Source organism: Bos grunniens, chromosome 3 (assembly GCF_055505025.1).
Source record: "Bos grunniens cultivar Pamir isolate PY7600 chromosome 3, Bosgru_T2T1.0, whole genome shotgun sequence".
Classification (NCBI taxonomy): Eukaryota; Metazoa; Chordata; class Mammalia; order Artiodactyla; family Bovidae; genus Bos; species Bos grunniens.
In genome coordinates, this window is record NC_141167.1 from 44,321,147 (window position 1) to 44,335,282 (window position 14,136).

Below are 14,136 nucleotides of genomic sequence, written 5' to 3' on the forward strand. Positions count from 1 at the left end.
TAACAAGTCCAGAACCTCTTCCTCTGGCATTTTAGAAGGCCATGGAGAGAGAACTGTGGTGCTGGAGAAGACTCTTGAGAGTCCCTTGGACAGCAAGGAGATCAAACCAATCAATCCTAAAGGAAATCAACCCTGAATATTTATTGGAAGGATTGATGTTGAAGCTACAATACTTTAGCCACCTGTTGTGAAGAGCTGACTCATTGGAAAAGAGCCTGATGCTGAGAAAGAGTGAAAGCAAAAGGAGAAAGGGGTGGCAGAGGATAAGATGGTTAGAGAGCATCACTGACTTAATGGACATAATTTGAGCAAACTCTGAGAGATAGAGGGGGACAGAGGAGCCGGGCATGCTGCAGTTCATGGGTCACAAAGGGTCAGACATGACTTAGCGACTGAACAACAACAGAGAGACCACATGCTCCCAATCACCATGCATATGGAAAACACAGTGCTGGCAGTAGAAAGGAAGCTGGAGCCTACCCAGCTCACATACTTTCTAGAAGGGAAGTCACTCAGACCAAGAGGTGGGCAGGTGAGATAGGTGAGCCAATGGTCTTTACACTTGCCCAGGACCTATAGCCAGAGATACTGAGTATGACAGGAAGTCACGGAGTAGGAAGGAAGAGAACCCTGGTGTCTAGGATGCTTTTGTACAGAGTCAGGTGTAGTACTGCAGACCGTGGGTGAGACCATTCCACTACCCTTGACCCTCAGCACAGATGCCCTCTTCTCCCTGCCCTCTCTCTCATGTCATCACAGCCCTGTCTCAAGATCACTGGCCCATCTGTGAAATAAGAAAGCTAATCTAGAACTCTTGTTTCTAAAGCATTAATGCAGGTCTTCCCTGGTGGTCCAATGGTTAAGAATCCTCCTGCCAATGAAGAGGACATGAGCTTGTTCTTTAGAACATCAAAAAAATAGCCTGGAAAAAGGTTGCAGGGCCAAATGACTTGAGAATTTGGAAATGCTGTTACCCCTACCCATTTTAAAAGACTTAACAGTACAAATTAGTGTGCTAAAGGCATTAATATATCCTACAGTAAATCACAATAATGATGATTAAAAACCCAATGATTCTCAAACTTATTTGACCACGAAAACCTACCAGCATCCCATGGCAACAATATTCTATTGAATATAATTTGCCACATGCCAACTAGAGTGATTAGGAGGAAACATTTTGAATAGACTCAAAAGATGAATAGGGTTTTGTCAGGCCCAGATGGAGGTGGGATATATCTGGGGGATAGGCATATGGCCAGGGCTTTAGTGGCTCAGACAATGCCAATGCAGGAGACCTGGGTTCAATCTCTGGGTTGGGATGATGCCCTGGAGAAGCGAATGGCAACCCACTCCAATTCCATGGACAGAGGGCCTGGCAGGCTGTATAGTCCATAGGGTCACAAAGAGTTGGACATGGCTGAGTGACTAACACTGTCACTTCAGGGTAAAGCAGGTATGAAAAAAGAGAAGAATAAAGGTGGAGCCAAACAATGTAGGCTGAAGTATGCAAAGAAAAAGGAGCTATCAGATGCGTTGCTTACCAGGCCCTCTTCCATGTTACTAGCACTGGCCCAGGCAGCAGTGTTCATTTCCCTCTGCCATGGCTGGTAGAGAAGTCCCAGGCAAGTCCCTCCCTTCTCTTGGGTCTCAGTTTCCTCATCTGTAGAACTGCTAGACTAAGTTCTCCAAGGCTCCTTGCAGCATCAGCACCACAGATAGCACGTACTAGCACTTAAGAGGAGGAAGGCGATGGGGACAGGAGCATGGCCATTGGTTTGGACAAGTCGACAGGCTTACAGGAGAATGAGCAGGGAAAAAATGAAGCCAGCTCCACTTCAACTCAGGGGCCAGTCCCCATCCACCCAGTATCTCAGATTGTGGTTCTCAAACTAGAAGAATAAATTTGGCACACTTTTCAATAGTCAACTTTGTTCAAAAAATTAAGGAAAGCAAATTTAATTTTTGTAGTAAGACTGGGAGATACTGTAAACTAGAATGTAATATTCCCAATGCGTTTTAAATATTTTTAAAAATGAGGATTCATAGAAATATCAGTCCTGTATTGGCTTTTTTGTCTTATGGCCCCAGAGTCCCTAGAGGTGCTTGTTCACACTTGGAGAAAACATTTCACTAGGGAACCTGGAGCTTTTGCTGCCTAAGTCTTGAAGAGTCAGAAGCCTACTTATCCTGAATAAAGCTATGCCAAAGAACTCACCATTGGATTGGTCTTCCCCATAGTTCTTATGGGATGGCGCGTACAAGAACATCAAAGCAAAGACATACAGGTTCCACATGCCATAGATGCCAGTGAAAAAGGCACTGTTCACTTGGACTGTGACACCACCCCACTTCCAATGGCCTTCAGTCACCTATGGGAAAAAGGGGTGACATTCAATTGGAACCAATAGGAAACAAGTCCAATGTAACAATCACCTAACACAAACACCAAGTCTCTCCCATATTTGGAAAAGTGAAGGGCCATGTAAGATTTCATTTTTTTACGGGTTTTCTTTTAAAAAATTGTGGCTGTGGTTGGTCTTCGTTGCTCCACATGGGCTTTCTCTAGTTGCGGTGAGTGGAGGCTAATCTCTGTTGCAGTGTGCACGCTTCTCAATGTGGCGGCTTCTTGTTGCAGAGCACAGGTTCTAGGTGCATGGGCTTCAGAGTTGTAGCACGTGGGCTCATTAGTTGTGGCGCACGGACTCGAGAGCACCCGCTCAGTAGTTGTGGCGCACGGGGTTAGCTGCTCTGCAGCATGTGGAATCTTCCTAGACCAGGGACTGAATCGGTGTCCCTTACACTGCAAAGTGGATTCTTAACCACTGGACCACCAAGAAAGCCCCAAGATTCCATTTTTCAATCTGAATCATACTAGGATGAATTAAGGTTAACTGAGGGTTTCCTATGTCGGGCACAAAGTCAGTGGTTCTCATCTTGCCTGCACATCAGCATCACCTGGAGAGTACTTCTTCCTAAAACAGTAGTACATCGTTACACCTAATTTAATGAACCTGCATTTGCGTCTAACACTTCTCCACGGTTATAGTTCCTCCCCTGCTATCCACCTTCCACCTTCTGCAAGGTGGATATAAACACCTTGTAGGCAAGACCAGTTCTGGTTTGTTTTCTGCCATATCTTCAGGACCTGATGTACCACAGTACTCATTAAATAAACAAATGGTCCTTGGACTGAGTAGTTTTCCTGGGTGGGGCAGTGTAGAGAAGCAGAAAGACACAGGCTCGAAGTCAGAAACCTGGCTTCAAATCCAGGCTCTCCCACTCCCTTTCTGTTTAATGTAAGAGAAGATTAAGACTCTAAACTTCAGTTTTCTTAGGTACAAAACAAAAACCTGCAGGGTTAACCACTAAGAAGAATTAGGTAAAAATATTTTTAGGAATTTCCTGGCCTACAGAAAACATTCAATAAATCTTATTTTATAATGTTACATATGTAAGCCACTCACGAAGGTAATTATGAAGCTTTCATATGCTTTATAATTTGGCAAGAATGTTTTGAGGCTGGTTTTGTCTATGTTGATGACATGGTAATTGTTTTAAGAGCTATCTGATGACATTTGGATTGCACTAAGAACTGTCAAGAAAACTGTGGAGCAGAGGAACTAAAAATTTGTGCTGGTTCTGAGATCAGTGAAATGATTTTGACTACTGCCTTCTACAGGAAATCTTGAGAGTAAAAGTTGCTCAGTCGTGTCTGACTCTTTGCGACCCCATGAACTATACAGTCCATGGAATTCTCCAGGCCAGAATACTTGAGTGGGTAGCTTTTCCCTTCTCAAGGGGATCTTCCCAACCCAGGGATCGAACTGGGGTCTTCCCCATTGCAGGCGGATTCTTTACCAGCTGAGCCACAAGGGAAGCCCACAGGAAACCTTAAATGGGAATAAAAGAAAGTGTTAGACAGCTGTTTCTGTGATAGCTTAATAGGCTGGATTACATAATCCATCTCTAGGAGCCCCTCCTTCTAGCAGCTAAAGTATAAGATGGCAAGCTATCTCTAAATGTTAATGACTTATGCAAGTAGGTTGCTTTCACCTCCTGTTTATGAGGCTGTGGGTCTATATTCATTTGGTATAGACCCATATACCAAAAGTCTGTATAACTCATATGACTTACAGGGCCACCAGGAAGAATAAAGCTATAAGGGCAGGTATTTCCTTCTGGAAGACCTGGAGTGTCAGTTAACCAGGTTAATGAATTATAGACTTATCACTTATTTACTTTTAGTTTGACCTTGGTCATACATAATTTTTCATTTTTGTGATTCATAAACAAACCACCATCACTAAGCTATTTCCTTTGGGAAATAATTCGCTATATGACATGCTCAGGGAAGTGTTAGCAAAAAAGGATTTCATCAGTGATTTTAGAATAATGTACCAGCATTCAAGCTATTCAGGACTGCTTCTTAGAAACATCACCAAATGTCACTCTTCTTACTTTTAAGTACAGTACTTCCATGTGTATGGAAGATCTCATTTAGCCTTAATAACAGCTCTATGAGGTAGGTAGGTAACATCTCAACTCATGGGTAAACTGTGACACAGAGAGTATCTTGCCCGAGACTATTCAGCTGGAAAGTTGTGGCTCTGGCCCACCAAAGAAGGAGGGTGTTCCTAACTACTATACAACACAAGAGCAGGAATAGTATCTTAAATAGGATGAGTCTCTCACTTAGAGAGACTAAGAGACCTGACTATTATGTCAGGTCAAATTTCCTTTGAAATTCACTTAATTGGGCATTATGCATATATTTATACAGTATATATATAGAGAGAGAGTATATGTGCATTATATATATACTATATATATAGTTTGTATATTTAAATCTATATAAAATATATATGCACTGTATATCTCAGATGTAGTAATGTTTGGTATATAACTGCATATACATGCAAAATACAATTTTACAGTAGAACCACTGAAATGAAATGCTTATGAGGGACACACTGGAGCCAAGACTGGCTGAAGAAACAGTAGATTCATGCCCCTTGCCCATGCCTGCTTCAGGACACGTGCACTTGTTTAGAATGGAGTTGCAGAATTACCCATACTCTTTAATTTGTAATCTCTAAATGCGTTATTTCCTGCTGAGGGCAAAGAGTTGAATTTGCATAACTGGACTGTATACATAACGTCACTCTACTGTTAGGAGACCCCATTGTGCTTTCCTCTCTCCTCTCTCAATTATTCATGCTTGAGACATCCTGAGCTCTGAGTACATTCCCACTAATACATACCACAACGAGCAGCCTCAACAGAGCAGGCCTTGTGAGTCCAAATCTTATGAATGCTAAGGCAAAGAGGTGACAGTCACGCTCTTTAAACTTTCAGAGAGAAAAATCAGGTAGCCCCAACCACAAAAAGAAAAAGGAAAATAATCTCCCCTCTACCTAAAGTCTTATTTCTAAAAGTCCCCGTTTTTCCTGATTTCACATTTGAACAATTTACTTTTGTGTGAAACCACCCAATTATACCCCTGTAGCCAAGTGAAGGTCAAATCCCTTTACACCCAGTAGTCTTGACAACCAGCATTCCACTTCACAACAAGATTTCCAGATCCCAGACACAGGCTCTCTTACTGGAAACATTTCCTCTATAAGTAACAGAATGAAGTGATGGCATGTCCAACTGCCCCTCCCCTCCCAAAAAAAAACAAACCTGCAGACTGGCTCTCTGGGAGTTTGCTACATATGACTTGACCTGAATGTCAGGTACCTGGAGTCCCCTTCATGAAGGTCAGTGACCTTCTTTCCTGCATTGCACTTCTGTTCCCTACTGCCTGCCACCTCTAAATGGAACGCCTCTTTCTTTTCCAGAGTGAAGGGACTAAAATACCAGACTGTGATGTGCCATCGCCCGGTTGCTATGACTGAGGCCATTAAAATGGCCGGCATTAAAAGACTGCACCTCAGTACCCAGCTACAAAGCCTCAAGGTCACCGCATTCCACAGCTTCCATCAGCCTTTCATTCCTGGCCTCAGAGCTTCAATATCCTGGCGAGATCCCCTCGCATTATATTTCATGGGGCTTAAATGCAAGCTCTCCCAGCAAGTCTGAGAGTATAATGGGAGTTTTTAATACATTCCTTTTACCTAAGGCTGGGATCTATTTCAAAAAGTTACCCAATAGGTTTCCTTTCAGGTGAGCTCATTGCTGAGACATTCCAAAATGACATTAAAAAATAAATCCTCTGATGACTGTATTAATACAGTACCTGGGACACTGAGAGTTATGCCTGAAAACGTCTTAGATATCTAAAAATAAACCTTAAAAAAAAAAAAAAAAAAAAACCCCAGCAGGAGGACTGTAAGGAGCTAATGGAATCCAAAAGACCTCATTGCTACCCTCTTAGAGTTGAAATCCACTCCAGGCTGACTGTTGACTGTTGCAGCAGATATAAAAAGCCAGCCACAGGCTGGAGCCCTGCTAGAAAATACTAGGGCAGTAGAATATCAATCTTTTTCTAAAAGCCACAAAGTCTGCAACTTGGAAGACTGGCCTCCTTTGCTTCAAAAAGGTGCACTAATTAAATACGTACAAGATAAATTTGGGCAACACATAGCCACCTTAAACACCAGCACAAAGTCCCTCTTGACTTCAGGTGGGAGGGACTCTGCAGAAAGCAAGTGGGGTGAGGTAGGGCTGTGGGGCATGACTTCAGCTTTCTAAAGTTGCAGAGAGGCTTTCCTGGCAGTCCAGTGGTTAAGACTCTGCGCTTCCACTACAGGGAGCACGGGTTCAATCCCTGGCTGGGAAACTGAGATCCTGCATGCCACACAACACAGCCAAAAATAAATAAATAAGAAACTAAAGTGGTGGAAATACGTGCTGGGAGCAAAAGTGCCCTTTCTTTTTGTCTCCCTGAGGACGTATCTTGGTAATACCTTTTCATCCTCAGCTACCTTCCTCAAGGTTCTGTTTCTCCAAGGGTGCGTCCTGCTCTCTCAGCCTTGCAGAACTAGCTGTATTACGTGTCACAGTGCATTACTGAGGGACTGGAGGACTAGAAAGCTTTTTGGTCACATGAGGGAATCAACCAAGGGATAAATCTGGCCTCAGACACCCTTGTTGGAGCCTCAGCTGGTTGAATAAAAAGCTTATTCAGAATTTGAAATATTTTTACTGCATTTGGAGTGGAAAGTGAAGTTTCCAAAGTTTTATAAACAAACAGTCTGATACAAACACAGCACTGTTATAGGTCAAAGCAAAGGTGGTGAACAGAACTTCCTAAGATATGTATGCGTATTTATTTTTTTCTACTCACTTCAGCCTTCAGCAGCAGCACTAGCTCTGCTGAGACATAGCCAACAGGGCTCTAGGGGTTAGAGGCACCCTTGAGTATCCCTGGATAGAATTCAAGGGGTCAATGAACTAGAGTGAGAAAAAATTATATCTTTATTCTCACCAGTCTCTAACTGAAAGGCTATCATTTCTTTCCATTGTGAATGTAAAAAATAAATTCCCATAGTATTAGCACCACCTGCAACTTTGTCTCCAATAGAAATCATATTTTCATATCAATTATACTACAGATCTGAAATATCTGTAAAAGTATAATTGCAAATATATACCATCTATCTGTATGATTCCCTTTTAAATCCAAGTATTCTGTTTACTTAAAAACACTCAAAGAAGAGGCTTTTGGATGTTTGGAAGGCCATGGCCTTCACCCAAGTTTGCCTAAGGGGTCCAGAACACACAAAAAGCTTAGGAGCCCCTCTCCTAAAAGGAAGCTTGCTAGCTGAATGGGGCAAGTCTTGTTGTAAGGCTATACCAGCACTACTAACATTCTTAATTTTAGCCAAATATAGGGATGACAGAGCAATTGGCAAAGAAAATCAGAAAGATCTGATTCTGGTCCCTAACTTACTGGACATCCTTTGACACAACATTCACCCTTGTTGCTATTCATAAGAGGACAGCTATTCATGCTCACAGTGTGCCAGGCAGTCCACAGATCCTTTTATAAGCATTACTTCATATGATCCCTACAGCCACCTACTTCAGGTGGTACTGTTACATCCATTTTATGGATAAGAAAATTAATCCTTGGAATTGTTAAGTAATCCATTCACAGCTCACCCAGTGGAAGACAGCATAAATGGGAAATGTCTCTAAGGCCATTAAATTTCATATTCTAGCAAACTGGGATATCCTACCTACCCAAAAGACTTGTGTGAAGCTCAAAAGAATGATAGATACCTAAGCTTCCCTGGTGGCTCAGATGGTAAAGAATCTGCCTGAATTCGGGAAACCTGGGTTCGATACCTGGGTTGCGAAGATCCCCTGGAAGAGGGCTTGGTAATCCACTCCAATATTCTTGCCTGGAGAATCCCCATGGACAGAGGAGCCTGGTGGGCTACAGTCCATGGGGTTGCAAAGAGTCAGACCAACTGAGCGACTAAGCACAGTACATGATTTAAACAGTACTTTTCACTTTTCAAAACAAGTTACTGATATTTAAAAATCATTATCATGACTGAGATTTTCAAGTATAGCAAAATTTTGAGTTTTGGAAATAACTAGCAAAAGGATCGGAGAAGGCAATGGCACCCCACTCCAATACTCTTGCCTGGAAAATCCATGGACGGAGGAGCCTGGTGGGCTACAGTCCATGGGGTCGCTAAGAGTCGGACACGACTGAGCGACTTCACTTTCACTTTTCACTTTCATGCACTGGAGAAGGAAATGGCAACCCACTCCAGTGTTTTTGCCTGGAGAATCCCAGGGACGGGGGAGCCTGGTGGGCTGCCATCTATGGGGTTGCACAGAGTCGGACACGACTGAAGCGACTCAGCGGCAGCAGCAAAAGGATAAAGCTCTATCAAGGGGACTTTTGAAATATATTTCATGTTGTAAACGGCAATATAATTATTATAAAGAATGGTGATGGACTGTAAAAGGATCTATGTTAATGCTAGATAAGGATCAAATCAAATTAATACTTGCTCATTGTTATTCTGCTACGGAGCTTGATAAGTTATTCTCTTAAGTGAATGAAACAAGTGCCCTTCAATCTAGCAGCAGGCTTTTATTTACTAACTTTTTCCTCCTATGAGACTGCACTGAAAGGAAAATTCAGTCTGCCTCTGGAAAAGTGATAACAAGTCCCAGATCAGAGCAGCCTAAAACAAATAGCTTGATGAGCTGCCCAGCATAACAACTTCTTCACTCCTTTCACAGTAGCTCCACAGAATTTGCTGTAAAGTAGAGGCACCTTTTCAGGACATTGTCATCCTGAGCTCTTTGGGTCCACTTACCTGACTAACAATGAAGAAGATGACAGTCATGGCAGCACAGGCCAAGGTGATAAGCATGAGGAACTTGAACCTGAAAATTAGCCCCTATTAGGAAAGAAAGAAAGCAGTTTTAACACTCTACCACCAATCCTTTTCTCAAAATATAAACCTATCAAAAGCTAATTTTAAAGAAATCTGTAAAACCAATCCCTAAGAGTGACAGTAAAATAATTTCACATAGTAACATTTCTCCTGCAGAGGTGAATGTGGCTGAAAAATTTATTGGGCCAAATATTTCCTAGCTTCTTATCTCTCATGAAACAGTGATACCAGAGCCTGGTAAATTACATTCACAGCACGTCATGAGGCTGCTAATTTCCCTGCTAAGCTGGTTATGCTTCTCTGCAAGGGTTCAAAGTTACCAAATCCAAGTTTTCTGCGGTTGTAATAAAATTCTGCTCCAGTGAACAAAAAGAAATGTGCATATTAATCAACATGAAGTGGATTTGGTTGCATTTTCTCATGTGTCATTCCAGTTCGAGACACGGGCAAAGCTTCTGAAAATACCCCTGCTTTCCTGAGAGGAGTACTGAGGGAACCCGTGTGTCTGGGAGAGAGGCCTCTTATTCAGGGGCTCTTATTTCTGCTGTCTATGGAAACCCTGTAGCTCTGCAGTTTCTGTTTCTCTTTTCACAAAGGAATGAGGCCCATGCCTCCAAGGAAGTGGCATGAGCCCAAGGGATCCTTGAAAAATTAAGAATGTGTTGCCTGCATCAGAGATGTCAGTCTGTCTAGGGTGTCTCTTGAATAGGGGCATGATCTGTAAACAAAGACCACTGAACTCTATGTGAGCACCTGCTGAATATTTTAGGGAAAAGTTGGCTAACTGAAATCAGATCACCTGGGCTGAATCCTACTCTAAAGGCTGATTCTCAGCAGGAGAATTTTAAATAAAGCCTCACTTCAAGCCAAATCCCAATTCTGCTATAGTCAGGTCTCCTATCTAGTTCGCACCCACATTCCATTCCAAAGCTGAAGAACCTGCTGAACAAGTTTACTCTTTATTGAGGATAGAAAGACATTTATACCACAGAAAACTCTAAGACCTAGATAAGCCAGAAAGCCAGATGCTTCTTAGAGCAGGATTTAGCCTTTTATTTTGCCCAGACAGCCTATAACACATGCGAATCTCTGTGTATTTGAAATAGAGGCTTCCATATCCCCCACATCTCCAGGCATAGTGGGGGGTGTGTGTGTGTGTTCTTATCAAGCAGGGGCCAGTGAGCACCAGTTCCTCAATGAGTCCAGAGATGTGCTGTTTCTGGTGAATCTGAAGTTCTTGCTTCGTCGCAAAAGAATTCAGACAGGTGATAGATAAGAAGTGAACTTAGTTAGAGAGGAATACTCTATAGACCGAGTGTGGGCTATCTCAGAAAATGAGAAAAACTTGGGAGAAACACAATCCACAGAGGGTGCTCCATTTCATAAGGCTTGAGAGTCCCCAAATAGGGCAGGGTTAGCTTTTATGAGTTGAGTAATTTCATAAGCTGATGAGTGGGAGGATTATTCCAATTATTTTGGGGAAAGGGTGGAGATTTCCAGGAATTGGGCCACCGCCCACTTTTTGATCTTTTATGGTTAGCCTCAGAACTGTCCTGGTTCTAGTGGCTGTATTACTTAATGTGCTAACATATTACAATGAGCACATAATAAGGCTCATACCGGTCTTGGACACTGTTACTTCTAAGTTCTTGTCATGTTCTATGGCCATATCATTCTTTTAAAAGGCTGTGCCCTGCCCCTTTCCCTTTCATTTCATTCCCCCCTCAGTAGTTTTACACTCATATTCTTATGGGAAGCAGAGGGGCAACTGCCTTCTGTAACTGCTTCAAGGCTGAGTAGGGGTGTTGACCCTGCCTGTCAGGGAGTAAAAATCTCTGAGCGCCTGATCTAGGGGTTGCAGGGGCAGGAGAGAGTCTTGTTTTAAATTGGTATGGGCTGGAATCCTCATGTAGCCATCATCTTGATGTGGAACTGTTGTAACAGCTTCCATAGACTTTATATGAATCTCCTTGATGATGAAGCACTTTTTGTAACAGCAACAAAGTACAAAAATATCTATAAATGATAAAAGACTTAAAACCACAAGGTTAAACATCTGATTACAGTTTAATCAATAATGAAACTTGGTTATAGTAACCAGAATTACAAATGATTACATTTAAATTAACATATCAAATAATCCTAGTCAAATATTTCTCTTTGAGATACCTCAGGGACCCACTAAAGTATCCCAAAGTTAGCTGGAAATCAAAAGAACTTTAATTAAAATTCAATATTTTGGAAGCTTGTCAAAAAGTTTTAAAACACTTGATCAAATAAGATCTAAGTCACTGTGACAATATTTGTATCTTAACCAAAATGACAATAAAAGATTTTAAAGGCAAAGAAATTTTAAATCTGTTACCATAGGCAATTCAACATTTTAAGAAAACGTGTCCTTTTAACAAAGAGAAAGCCCAAATTCAGGTTCTGCACCAACTTACTTTTTAAATTAATTTACTCAATTACATGTATTCCAAACTTAGTCAATTCTGGCCATGCAATTTCCCTTTTCTCGGGGTCCAGTTTCCACAACCCTCCATCACTGTCTGTATCCATCACTTTATTTTTTTCCATCCAGATACAACTGGAAGACACACTTACTTTATTTTCCCTTAATAAAATGCAATCCCACTGCTCATAACTTTTTTACTGAAAACACACAACCCACTTTCCTTAAAAGCTTTTTTTCACATCGAGTTAATTTTCTTGTTGACAAATTTGTAAAAGACAGAATGAGGTCTTTTTTGACCTCTAATAAATCTAGGTACAATAAAGGTATTATATTTAATGTTGATGACACTAAACACATGTCTATATCAATCAAATCAATAAGTTTAGGCACCTCCAATCCCAGATATCTGTGTAGTACAGAAAATCTTACAGATGACATGAACCTGAACTTTGTTCTGGCCAGTTTTCTGAGTGTTTGTACTACTATAAGCACTTAATTTCCTTTTGGCAATACCATACATCTACAACACAGACACATACAAACATGCAAACACAGAGACCTCATAGTTCCCATTTCAAAATTTCAGCCCTGAGTCGGTTACAAAAATGTAAAATCCATCAGTTACAAGGGGTTGGATTCAAACTTGGCTTCTGGCAGCTGGAACAAATCAAGGTCACTTATCTAGATAGCTAAACTCTTTCTTACTGGTGTTTACAGAGAAGATACTTAGGATTTCCATTTATCCTTGACTAGTCAGTTCTAAATTACCTTACCCCCTTTTAAAAAATTTGCATTTAAAAAAGATGGCAGAGATAAGGGTTCCTAAAGACCACCAGGTAGGATTTGACGTATTACAGGGAGATTGGCATGGCACCAAAAGTCTGTATTTAATGAATTTTTAGATTAGGGGTTGGAGGCCTCATCGAACCTCTGATTTTATGGGGTACTGGTGCCTAGAAGGGAAGTGATTAGTTTCCTTTGAGGTGAGTTTTATAGGAGTGACAAATTTTGCCTTCCCTGGGATTTCCTATGGAAATCAGATTCTGAGGGAATATTTTGGATTGGATCATCCATGTCTTATATAATACACAGTCCAGTCAAAAACACTCCTTCGCTTTGGTCTTCAGAGAAAGAGTTACCCCTAAAGCTAAGAGAAAATCACTTCCCAATAATGGGTTAGGGGTATTCAGGCATGACAAGAAACTGGAAAATTTTAAGAGTCAAGTGCAAGTTAAAAGGGTGGTAAAATGTTTTAGTTTTAGCTTTCCTTCTGCAACAGAGCAGGTTTCAGGGGAAGGGGACCCAGTGTGAGAAGTCTGGACAGAGTTAGTGTTTCCCACGTCTGCTAGAAATTGGACAAGCTCACCTGCTACAATGGTCACCTGAGGTACCTCCCACGTGATGATGACTGTCTCCTCCAAACGCTTGGGAGGTCCCAGGTCCTGTCAATCAACCACTGCCATGACTAGCATGGGGGAACTTCCTCACTTCCTTCAGAGCTGGGGGCAATCCCCTCCTCCAGTGACCCATCTTCTTACAAACTGGGCATGGCAGCTAGGGTGGAGGCTGGGACATGTCTCCACGGCATTCCTTGATCTAGTGTTTAGGGTTCCCACAGCTAAAACATGCTCCCTTTCCTGGTGGGAGTCTTCTGGGAGTACTTCTGGAGTAACCAGGAGGTGGGTTAGGTCTTGTCATGACAGCTGCCAAAAGCCTGGCTTGTTGTCCTTCCTTAAGTCATGCATTTCTTCTTTTCCTCCTCAGCGTGCTCCTTATTGTTAAAAACACTGAAGGCTGGGTCTATAAGAAGACTGAGAGGGGTCTGGGGCCCCTTAAGTTTCTGAAGCTTCTGACAGATGTCAGGGGCTGACTGACTAATGAAGTAGGTTGCAAATAATCAAGTCTGAAATAGGGCTGGATTTTCATCTTTGACTTGGGTGATCTATTTAACCTTATCATAGTTAACAGGTTTAATTATGCATCATTTCATCCCTTTAATGAGGCAAAGGATCCCTACCAGCAAAACCAGGCTGGCCTGGCTGATAGTCCCAAATGGGATGCATTAGAGGCACGGCTGTCAGGCCAACAGGGTATCGATGTGGTTGGGCAATGTGTAATTCATCAGCATATTTTTGAGCCTGTGCCCCAATACGGGCCTTTTCCTCACTGATGCAGTAGTGGGAAAGGATAAAATTTAAAGGAAAGAGTCAGTACCTGGAATTCTTCAGTGAACCAGCTAGAGTCCTCTGAGAGTCTGCCTAAGCAGGTGAGGCACTGGTTAAGGTCAGACAAGGAATAAGGTGTGTGGACTCT

General features: G+C 42.0%; 1 protein-coding gene across 4 annotated transcripts in view; it reads right to left on the reverse strand.

Moving 5' to 3' along the window:
- WLS (Wnt ligand secretion mediator) overlaps window positions 1-14,136 on the reverse strand; it is a 116,788-nt gene that overhangs the window by 9,606 nt on the left and 93,046 nt on the right. For all 4 annotated transcript variants that reach the window (XM_086394318.1, XM_086394317.1, XM_086394314.1 and 1 more), the window contains 2 exons: window positions 9,288-9,371; window positions 2,219-2,372 (listed from right to left, as the gene is read on the reverse strand). In XM_086394318.1, the coding sequence (XP_086250444.1) occupies window positions 2,219-2,372; window positions 9,288-9,371 (238 nt within the window). The remainder of the gene's footprint in view (window positions 1-2,218; window positions 2,373-9,287; window positions 9,372-14,136) is intronic.